Here is an 11,726-nt window from a genome sequence, read left to right as displayed (position 1 = left end):
CTTTTTTCATTTTCTTTAGGTACAGTATGTAATCAGTTGTTCTTTAACCCATATTCTCTCTGTCATGACTTAATAATTTCGGGATTTTTTTTATTGATTTTCAGAATGCCGAGGAGAGGATAGTGTTACTCAGCCAACAAATGTTCAAACTGCTACTGCAGGAGAAGCCGTGACTATTGACTGCACATACAAAACCAATGCTTTCCCAACGCTTTACTGGTACCAATACAAAGCAAATCAAGCACCAAAATATATGCTGAAGAGATATGCTGGATCGAGTGATGAGGATGAAGACTTTAAGGAGAGATTTAATGCAAATCTACAAACCTCTTCAACATCAGTTCCACTCACAATCCAGGATGTGCGTGTGTCTGACTCTGCTGTGTACTACTGTGCTCTGCAGCCCACAGTGACTGAAACACACTCAACACTCTCACAAAAACACAACTTCAAAATTACACACAAATGAAGGCCTAGTACCTAAAGAGGTACATATGTTTAGATGAGTAGCATAAGGAAAACATAAAATAATAAATGTATCAAAACAAGACAAGACAATATGTATTCTGTAGGCCCAGTTCTGGTTTTAATTGGAATCCATTGAGCAAAATTTTAATCCCTGGTACTGCTTGTGTGGTTGTCAATATTGACTTTTTTTAATATATTAATTCAATTAATGTACTGTATATTTTAGTTCAGTAATGTTTGTATGTTCTTACATTTATTTAATAGTTATGATTCATTTATTCTCTGTTAACCACATTTTGAGCAATTTAAATTGCTGTAAATGTTTTATTCTTTGAAGCACAGAAATAAGTTTGGTCTCTTTTTAATTAAAGAAGACACTGGGCAGCATATCGCTGTGAAAAGTGAAAATCGGTTTCCAAATCATGTCTTACACTAAAACCGTGTGAAAATATAAACAAAAAATGTACAAATACATAAATATAAACAAAAATGTAAATATAAACAACTCATGTTTTGTTTTGTTTTGTTTTGTGTCTGCGTGTGTTTGTGTGTGTGTGTTCACATAACAAGGGTCAAGACCATTCTGATAAAGTAAATAGGTCTTTACACTACAGTACATGTAAAATATTTCAATCAAAAATGTCCAAACAGCACCAGAACCTATAGATAAAAGAATTTGTAGAAAGCATTGCTGATTTAGAATATAAAAATACTCACCTCATTCCAAAACTCTACGACTTTCTTTCCTCTGCTGACCACACAAGAAGATATTTTGAAGAATGTTGGCAGCTAAACAGTTCCATTGTTTTTCCCTGTGGACAAAATGCAATGGGAGTCAGTAGGAACTAAAACTGTTTGGTCATCGACATTCTTTAAAATATTTAATTTTGTGTTCAGAGGAAAGAAATTTATACAGGTTTGGAACAACATGATCACATGATCAAGATCATTTCCATTTTGGGCTGGATCATTCCTGTAAATAGCAAGTCAAGCATGATAACCCATTCAACCTGAAGATGGCAATATAAACACATTACTCCTACTTTGCCATGACCTCAAAAGAACCACTCAAATTGCAGAGTTACTAGAAAAAAAATACTTTCATTCAGTCACAGAACACTTTTTTCCCTTCATCAGTGTTTTTGTGTTTGTCACTATTAAGTAAAGATGACTAGCCGTGCATGCATTGTTTTCATGGTTGTCCTTAAGTATGGTAAGATATATAAGGAAAACTTTCCTGTTTGTTACATTTCAATTTAAAAAGCCACTGATAACATGCTTATTTTCAATGCATTATGTTCTTGTGCCTTAACAGGATGCTTTGGAGAGGACACTGTTAATCAGCAAAATGAGAATATAACTGCCACTGAAGGACAGCAGGTCTCAATTAACTGTGAATTTAAAACACTTCAACTAACTCCATACCTTTACTGGTACATTCAGCGCTCTAGTGCCCCTGAGTATGTGCTGATGAGATACAAATTTGGATCAAGAAACAGTTCTGAATTTAAAGAGAGATTTGATGCCCGGTTGGACTCAAATTCAGTTCCACTGACAATCAAGAATCTGCGTGTGTCTGACTCTGCTGTGTACTACTGTGCTCTGCAGCCCACAGTGACTGAAACACCTCCAAACATTGCACAAAAACATGACACTGTGATATCCATCATATCTTACATGTCAGTTAAGCCACAAAGTAACTATTCAAATCTTGCTGGTTTTAAAAGCAGTATGTGTGTTCATTCAGCACTACTTTCATTACAACATTTGATTAATACACTACAACCCATTCAGCTATCTGTAATGTGTGTAAAGCCATTCAAAATAAACAAAGAGATATAGATACAAAAGCTTTTTTACAAACTAGTTGTATTTCCTTATACTCCCTTGTGAAATGTGAAATGAATGGCACTCTAGAGTAATAACTCTGGCATAAGACTAAAGTAGGAGGAGCACAGAGAAGCTCTCCAACATCGAGACAAGAGAATTCTGGTTTAAGTAAACCTGTACTTTTTTTCCTGACTGCCAAAGCATCATGTCAACATTTGCAGTAGTCCTATTAATAGAATCTCTCCTAATAGGTAAGATTTCAACTAATTATCACTTTAAAGGGGTTTCCCTGTATGCAATTCAGAATTATGATTTTAAAACATTGCCCTCCTTATTGTTTTCAGGTGTTACTAATGCTGAAGACATCATATTCCCCAACAATGATACAGTAATTGCTAAAGCAGATGAAAAGGTTATGCTATCTTGTAGCTACACAGTCACAGTTTACGATTTATATTGGTACCGTCAAATCCCTGGATCAGCTCCTCAGTTCCTCGTAATGGAATCGTCTGGCTTCTTAACACATGCAACTCCTCAGGTTCCTGGGATAACAATGTTCAACAGAAAAGACACCAAACGAACGGAGCTGGAGGTCTTCCCTGCTGCAGTGGCATATTCTGCTCTATACTACTGTGCTGTGAGGACCACAGTGAAAGGAAATCCTCTGACTTCATTCAAAAACAACAGCAATCCTCAATTGCAAAACAGATATATTGAAATATTTCTCACCTTCTTTCTATAGATCGAAAAAGTCATTTTAACTCCCTATTTATTTGTGATTATAATTTGAGTGTCAAGACAATGCATGAAGACAAAAAAAAAAAAGTTGGGATTACAGGTCTATGCATATTTGCATTCTTATTTTATTCAATTTATTAACATGACCTTAAAATATGCTGTTTTTAGGTTGCAAAGCTTCTGTTAAGTATAAGTCTCTAATACAATGGCTATGTTTATATGCACAAGAATATTATACATTATACAAAGTTTGCATTATTTCATAGAACTTGTGAGAATGACTTAACACTTGCTATGCTCACTGCATTTAATTGTGGTGTACTAGTTTCAAAAGGAAACCTGACATTAAAGAGATGCGATTCTGCTTTCTTCCACTTGGGGGAGATGTTTTAACAAATATATACAGCTTCACTTTTACATCAGGACTTCAAATTGAGTTTGAGCTCCAGTTAGATTTAAGAGTACACTGTATACTTTTTGGGTGTCTTCTATATCATGATTACAATGAGAAGCTGTGTGGAAACTCTTTTTATCCTTTTAGCAACTTGCATGGGTAATGTACCATATTTTATACATGTATTTTCTCCTACCTGTCAGTTTTATCTAGATTTACAAACAAATGTACTACAATAATTTACTCTCTTCACAGAATGCAGAGGACAAGACTCTGTTAAACAGCCTAAAAGTTTCCAATCAGCATATGAAGAGGAGGATTCAGTAACTTTGGATTGTAAATACAATACTACAAGCTCAAACCCTACTCTACTCTGGTACAGACAAAACAGTTATGACTCTCCGAAATATATTCTACGAAGACATACATTTGGAGATGGAGATGAAGCCACTGAGTTCAAGGGACGATTTCACTCCAGACATGATTCTACTTTAAAAACAGTTCCTCTGACCATTCAAAATCCACGCGTGTCTGACTCTGCTCTGTACTATTGTGCTCTGCAGCCCACAGTGACAACAGGATACCCAGAGCTTCAACAAAATCCTGCTTGAGCTTATTATGTTAGTCAAATCATACAAACACACAAGCTTAAAAAGTAATTAAACAATCCTGAAAATCCACTGAGGCAGATGAAAAGAAAAGAGAAAGAAACTGCTCGTATGGCCCAGCCAATCATATGACTTAAATCCAACAGAAAATAAGAATTAAAGATCAGAGTTTATAGAAGAGGTCCATAGAACCTTTCGAGATTTCAAGACTGTGCAAAAATCACACCTGAGCAATGCATGCCACTGTATTCTCATTATACATGAGGAGGCTTGAAGCTGTCATGACCAACAAAAGTTTTTGAATAAAGTATTAAATATATTTCAGTAGTCAGTACTTTTCCTGTATCATTTCATCTGGTGAAAAGGAAATACAATACTTATTTTACCTACAGTATACACATTTAAATAGTCCATATAAGTGATTTCAAAAAGGTGGGCTTCTAATGAATTTTGGTAATGTGTTTACATTTAAAAATATACAGGTTTGGGTTTTTTTTCTTCTTTTTTTTAGCGAGAGAGATTAAAGATTTTATTTCACATTTTATTTTTTGAATAGTGTGTAGTCAGTAATATGTAAATTGAGTTTAGGAATTGTCACAGTTTGGTGTTGAAGTTTGCTCTAAAATATTCTATATCTGTTCAAAAAGATGACTGTTTTAATAGGAGCACAGGTTTTATGGGAGGTACTCTCTGGAGACATCCTGTGCTACACAGTGAGGGTTTGCTCTCTAACAGTCTGTGAAGCAGATGAACTAATCCACTGCAAGATGGTGCTCAGCTTTTCACTTTTGTTCTGCACTTTTGCATGTAAGAATTTTATATTTATATTCTTTAATTACTGGATATTTTTCCATTATTCAATTGTATTATTATTTTTTATTTATTTCTATTTGTTTGTTTCTTGTGCTTTTGTATTGCATGACATTTCATGAAGTTATTATGGAATCTTATTTAAAGGTGTCAGTTTTGGGAATGTCATCACACCGGTCCAGCCTGAGGTGTTTGGGACAGAGGGGGACAATATAACTCTGTCCTGTAACTACTCTTCAGCAGTTAGTCTGCAGTGGTATCGCCAGTATCCAAACTCAGCTCCTGAATTCCTTTTGACAATACTACATAGGTCAGGGAAAGTATCACAGACATCTCCAATTGTAGATCGAGATCCTCGATTCTCTGGGAAAGTGAATGAAAAGAAAACCCATGTGGATCTGGATATTTCATCTGTTAAAGTGACAGACTCTGCTCTGTACTACTGTGCTCTGGAGCCCACAGTGACAGGAAACACAAGAACACTGTACAAAAACCTGACTTATCTTAATCATCCAGTGGGTTCATTGTTGATCATCCAGGAAATGTGTGCAGACATTTGTTTGAAAGATAACAATGTGAATGTGGCTCAAACATATTTACAATTATATTTCAAAATGAACATGCTGTTCTGAGCTCCAACAGAAGGATTGCAACATAATCTCATTTCATGTTTCATAAGCATTTACCAGATGCTCCCCCTGGATGATTCAGAAGTGCACAACATTTAATCAATCAACATTTAATTTTAAACACTGAATGGAGTGTTGAGTAATGATTATTAAAGTAATACCCTGGTAAAAGTAGATATTTTTTATTTGTTCTGTGTAATTATGATATAGCAAATTCATTGGATATATAGATAGATCGGTTAGATGGAAAGGGGAAATAACTAGTGATATACAGAAGTGCACAGACCATGTTTATGTATCACTGACCACACCCACATTATTAATATACAATAGCACCAGTGTATTCAGTCACCCATTCGCTACTCTCACATTTGTATTCATTTTATGAAGCCACATTCAGCATATTAGTTACAACTCTCCAATAAAGCAGTACAATAATAAATACAAATAAATAAAAACAATAAAAAATATTTTATTATTATTATTTTAAAGATTTAAAGCTAACTTGCAAGAAATGGAGGAGAAACAAATGCTACTCATGATACTTCTCACAGTTTCAGGTAAATACTGTATTTTTTTTTTCCAGAATTACAGTTACTCTCAACTTACAATTATTCTATATTAGATAGAGATATATTTAATATTATGTATTTCATTTCAGGTTCGTGTGCTAATAAAATGTATCCAAGTAAAGGAGATACTAATATAATCAGAGAAGAAGGAGAGTCTGTGACACTGAGCTGCACATATGAAACAGACAGCAATGATATTTTGCTTTACTGGTACAGACAATATCCAAACAGAGAACCCGCATATATACTGTATAAAGGTGCTCGATCAAGGAGCAGCTATGAGAATATACCAGATGGGTTTCAATCAACTACATCACCCTCATCCACTAAACTTATTATTGTAAAAGCAGCTCTGTCAGATTCAGCTCTCTACTACTGTGCTCTAAGAGTAGCAGCCCAATGATGCAAAATACCAGAGAAGCTTTACAAAAACACAGATGAAATTAACGCTTTGAAGCGTCTTTAATCAATGATTATCAAAACACATAATTTTTTAGTAAACCACAAAGAGGGAATGTGGTAACAGCTGTGAGTTTGTAAAAAGGGTAAAAATGGTTACATACAGTAAGGGCATGTGAACATAATTTAGCATGTATTGCATATTTTTTTTTATAATGCTTGTCTGTTATTTCTTTCCTCATATTATGTTGTATAAGAAGTCTCATTAAAGATTATAGGAGCTCAAATAATTTGAGCAAAATGGCAATAAAATATTGATATAAAAAATGCAAATAAATAAGCATTTATTTCAAACAGCTATGAATGATCTTTTAATCTTTGGTGCATTGTAATGTAGGACACAGACAGGACAGGAGGAGGAGTTTAGTACAGACACTATTCAGCATGCAGCTGGTAAAGATGAACATCACTCAACACTGTGTGGAGCAGCTGAGCAGAGAGAGAACATGTTGATCTATATTATTATACTGCTGTCAACAATTGAAGGTATAATATTGTAAAAGTATTTTTATTCCATAAGAAGTGTTTAAAAACTCCATTTAACGCCACTTTCATTTGCAGGTTCCAGAGCCTCAGAAGTCATAACTCCAAAACGTGACAGAGAATTGTCTCTTGAGGGTGACAATGTGACCCTCTCCTGTAACTACAGCGGTTCTGCTCGTGGTGTTCACTGGTATCGCCAATATGCAGGTTCACCACCACAGTTCCTCATACTGGAAGATTCAGGGGCAACAATTCCAGCTAATCCACCCGTTCCAGGAATAACCATCAGTCACAGAAAAACAGAACTCCATGTGGATCTGAGCATCTCCTCTGCTAAAGTGACTGACTCTGCTCTGTACTACTGTGCTCTGAGGCCCACAGTGACAGGAAACACAACAACACTGTACAAAAACCTGTATTTCAGGAAAGTATAAAGCATACAGGATATTTCTACTGACATTTTATTATATATATATATATATATATATATATATATATATATATATATATATATATATATATATATATATATATATATATATATATATATATTCATGTTTATAATACATAATGTTATAAAATACAACTTATTAAATAGTCTTCATTTTAAACTTACTTGTAAGCAACGTAAACATGGTTTCTGCAAATCTGGACTATTGTGGTTACAGAACCCTCATTTTTGCCTAACATTCAAAATCTACATCATGTTTACATTAAAGATTATTCACCCAAACATTTGTTACTGAAATATGCTGTAGCTTGTCATTTATCTAGCTATATATATCTATTTATTAATATTCTTTTGTTGTATTCAATATGTGGGATTGTATTAAATAACGCTGCATAATTTATATTGTGTGAGATGAGGGCTGAATGTTATCAATATGAGGAGGAGGAGTTTAGTGCTGATGTTGTACATTAGGACTGTCAGCAGTTCACAAGTCTCTTTAGATCATCTGATGTTTCTGTGTCTGATGTTCACATGATTATTGTGCCAAATTTTTTATCTGTGTAATTATATTACCATCATCAGCTCCAGGTAGGGGATTACTGAAATTAGGGTATACTATAACATTCTTAAAGGGGGATGAAAACATTTTTTTTGATTAAAATATATATATATATATATATATATATATATATATAATGATTATCTTACTGAAACAAGAACCTGGCTTCTCAGTTTTTTTGTTTCTTTTAGTTAACCAAGCTAATAACAACATTGCATTGTTAACTCTCTTGTAGCTACACTGGTTATTCGAGGTCTTCTCTGGTATCGTCAATACACAGGTTCACCACCAAAGTTCCTCATACTGGATTATTATGGGGCAGTTACTGAAGCTGTTCCTCCAGTTGCTGGAGTCTCAATCCATCACAGAAAAAACAGCAGTAGTGTGGATCTGAAGATCTCCTCTAGGGGTGGTGTTGGCGCAGTGGATAAGACACATGCCTTTGGTGTGAGAGACCAGTGTGTCCCTGAGCAAGACACTTAACCCCTAGTTGCTCCAGAGGCACACGGCCTCTGACATATACATAGCAATTGTAAGTTGCTTTTAAAGTCGTCAGCTAAATGAATAAATGTAAATAACATGTGTGAGCCAAACAATGATTGTAAATAAAAAGTAAATGTCAGTAAAGTTAACTAAAAAACATTTACCATTTTTTTTTCCAAGGGTAAAGCAAATGGACAAAACATGCTGTTCTGAGCTCCAACAGAAGGGGGCAACATGATTTCACAAGATGTTTAATTCACACTAAACAAGCACCTGATGTCTATAAAAACACATTTGAAGGCACAGAACATGTTTCATGTTTCAGTAACCCACACCCACATTATTCAAACACAACAGAACTTCACTCAGTCTCAGTCCTCGTTCAACAATCAGCTAGTCCCATATTTTTATTCATTTTATAAAGCCACATTCAGCATAATTTGAACAATTAAAATTTTATAACGGTTATCTAATAAATAAATTATATTTATGTAAATCAATAAAGCACGACAATTCAACTCTGATCTTTAAAGTGGACCTCAGTAAAGATGGAGGAGAGGCAGATCTTACTCATAATACTCATCACAGTTTCAGGTAAATATGCTTTTATCTCAATTAATTATATTTCTTGAATCAATTAATTTAAACTAATATCATTTTTGTTGTGGAAAAAAAACTTCATTATACATCGGGGTAATTTAAAATATGATTCACTGCATTTCAGGAGGATTTGCTGCTGGAATTGGACCAAGTGAAGGAGATACTAATATAATCAGAGAAGAAGGAAAGTCTGTGACACTGAGCTGCACATATGAAACAGACAGCAACACAATTTGGCTTTACTGGTACAGACAATATCCCAACAGAGGACCAGAATATATTCTGTATAAAGGTGCTCGATCATGGAGCAGTGATAATGATATACCAGATGGGTTTCAATCAACTACATCCCAGTCATCCACTGAACTCACTATTAACAGTGTAACTCTGTCAGATTCAGCTCTCTATTACTGTGCTCTAAGAGTTGGAGCCCAGTGATACAAAATGCCTGAGAAGCTTTACAAAAACTCACATGAAATTAATGCTTTGAAGAGTCTTTCATCAATCAGTATCAAAACACATCATGTTTTTATAAACCACAAACAGGGAATGTGGTAACAGCTGTGAATTTGGGAGCTAAAAGGTTTACATAAGAACATGTGAATATAATTTAGCATGTATTACATGTTATCCTCCTGTCAGCTTGTTTGTCTCTTTGTCTGTTTTCCTCATATTATGTTGTATAAGAAGTCTCATTAAAACTACAGAAACTCAAAAATACAATATTGGCAATGTGCTGCAAAATGAAGAACAAAAAGGATTATCAAAAAACTATGAATTGAAAGAAATAAGTATATATTTAAATAGACATGAATATTCAGTTTATCTTTCCTTATGTGCTTCAGATTTAAAGCTGTGGTAGGGAACTTTTCACGCTCTAGTGGTTAATAAACAGAACTGTTTGCATCTTGCAGAATAACATCGTAGCCGGAACTACTTCTCTCTGTTAATGTCTATGAAGAATCACAAAGGTACTGGGTTACTCCGCCGCGGTATCCCTGAAGCAATCTAAAATAGTCAGAATATAAACACTTATTAGAGGTGTACCCTAGTGATTCAGGACAAGCCAAAAACACGGATTGGAAAATTGATTCATGGTGTACTCGCTTATTATATAATTTTTTCTACATTTTGAACACAAACAAAGTTACGGACCGCAGCTCTGATTGGTTATTTTTTACCGGGAGCGATGGAGTTCCTGCAAATGGCAATAGGACCACTGGGAGGAGCCAGAGGAGCTTGATTTTTTCACAGATTATCTGTCTCATATTCTACTGTCAGGACATAATGACAGGTTTAATAAATATGTAAAAAATATTTTTTTACAAAAGTTCCCTACAGCACCTTTAATGTCAGGACAGGAGGAGGAGTTTAGCACCGACACTATTCAGCATGCAGCTGGTAAAGATGAACATCACTCAACACTGTGTGGAGCAGCTGAGCAGTGAGAGAACATGTTGATCTATATTATTATACTGCTGTCATCAACTGAAGGTTTAATATTGTTAAAATAAAAGCATTTTATTTCAACAGAAGTGTTTAAAAACTGCATTTAACGCCACTTTCATTTGCAGGTTCTAGAGCCTCAGAAGTCATAACTCCAAATAGTGACACAGAATTGTCTCTTGAGGGTGACAATGTGACACTCTCCTGTAACTACAGCGGTTCTGCTCGTGCTGTTCACTGGTATCGGCAATATGCAGGATCACCACCACAGTTCCTCATACTGGAAGATTCAGGGTTTACAACTCCAGCTAATCCACCCGTTCCAGGAATAACCATCAGTCACAGAAAAACAGAACTCCATGTGGATCTGAGCATCTCCTCTGCTAAAGTGACAGACTCTGCTCTGTACTACTGTGCTCTGAGTCCCACAGTGACAGGAAAACAAGCTACACTGTACAAAACCTGAAAAACACTGTACAAAATGCAAAGCATTAAAGCATACAGGATATTTCTACTGACATTTTACTATTCAATATATTCATATAAAAACCCAGCTAACCAACCAATAAATACATTAATAAAAACTCTTTCTTCATGTATTTATTCCACAAATTAATCACATGTATAATTTTTGGCTTCAATTAAACTTAATTATAACCAACATAAAAATGCCGATCTGCAAAAATTGTTGTTCTAGAATTTCTATTTCCGTCTAGCATGTATGATGTGTACAAAGTTTATTATTATTCCCCTAAAAAGTAGAAGAAAAAAAAAACATTGAAAAGACAGCCAAGTATAGCAACCCATACTCAGAATTCTTGCTCTGTTTTTAACCCATCCAAAGTGTGTACTCTCACACACACACACACACACACACAGGTAGTGTCTGTCTGAACAGTAAATCTGCTCCCACATTCAAATGCCCGGGAATGTAAACTGCCCTGACTGACCGGAACTTGTCCTGGGCCCAAAGAAAAATCTGCCTCACTATTCTGTTCAGATTGCGTGAGTGCAGACCTCCCTGATGATTTATATAAGAGACTGCTGCTGTGATGTCCACCAGCACTAGGACATGACAGCCCCTCAATTGATGGAGAAAATATTTCAGAGCCAGATATACAATTGTGCCAATCGAGCTGATGACCCTCCCATTCCTCTTGAGCTGGATGGCCATTCAAGACCGCTCCCCAGTCCAT

The 11,726-nt window shown here is 35.2% G+C and overlaps 6 gene segments (V, D, J or C); all 6 read left to right on the top strand.

Moving 5' to 3' along the window:
* Positions 1 to 1,505: 1,505 nt before the first annotated feature.
* On the top strand, positions 1,506 to 2,390 carry LOC113046286 (T cell receptor alpha variable 40-like). The segment is given in 3 exon segments: positions 1,506 to 1,681; positions 1,784 to 2,164; positions 2,386 to 2,390. Coding segments are annotated over 3 exon segments (432 nt in total).
* A 70-nt stretch (positions 2,391 to 2,460) lies between these two features.
* On the top strand, positions 2,461 to 3,040 carry LOC113046284 (Ig heavy chain V region-like). The segment is given in 2 exon segments: positions 2,461 to 2,549; positions 2,643 to 3,040. Coding segments are annotated over 2 exon segments (444 nt in total).
* A 1,690-nt stretch (positions 3,041 to 4,730) lies between these two features.
* LOC113046390 (T cell receptor alpha variable 8-6-like) lies at positions 4,731 to 5,865 on the top strand. The segment is given in 2 exon segments: positions 4,731 to 4,845; positions 4,996 to 5,865. Coding segments are annotated over 2 exon segments (525 nt in total).
* Positions 5,866 to 6,848: 983 nt separating this feature from the next.
* Positions 6,849 to 7,436, top strand: LOC113045445 (T cell receptor alpha variable 3-like). The segment is given in 2 exon segments: positions 6,849 to 6,994; positions 7,070 to 7,436. Coding segments are annotated over 2 exon segments (396 nt in total).
* A 1,596-nt stretch (positions 7,437 to 9,032) lies between these two features.
* LOC113046283 (T cell receptor alpha variable 3-like) lies at positions 9,033 to 9,522 on the top strand. The segment is given in 2 exon segments: positions 9,033 to 9,078; positions 9,209 to 9,522. Coding segments are annotated over 2 exon segments (360 nt in total).
* Positions 9,523 to 10,470: 948 nt separating this feature from the next.
* LOC113046282 (T cell receptor alpha variable 13-2-like) lies at positions 10,471 to 10,996 on the top strand. The segment is given in 2 exon segments: positions 10,471 to 10,578; positions 10,659 to 10,996. Coding segments are annotated over 2 exon segments (378 nt in total).
* Positions 10,997 to 11,726: the final 730 nt, after the last annotated feature.

This window comes from Carassius auratus, chromosome 27 (assembly GCF_003368295.1).
Source record: "Carassius auratus strain Wakin chromosome 27, ASM336829v1, whole genome shotgun sequence".
Classification (NCBI taxonomy): Eukaryota; Metazoa; Chordata; class Actinopteri; order Cypriniformes; family Cyprinidae; genus Carassius; species Carassius auratus.
This window is presented reverse-complemented; position numbering and strand designations above follow the sequence as displayed.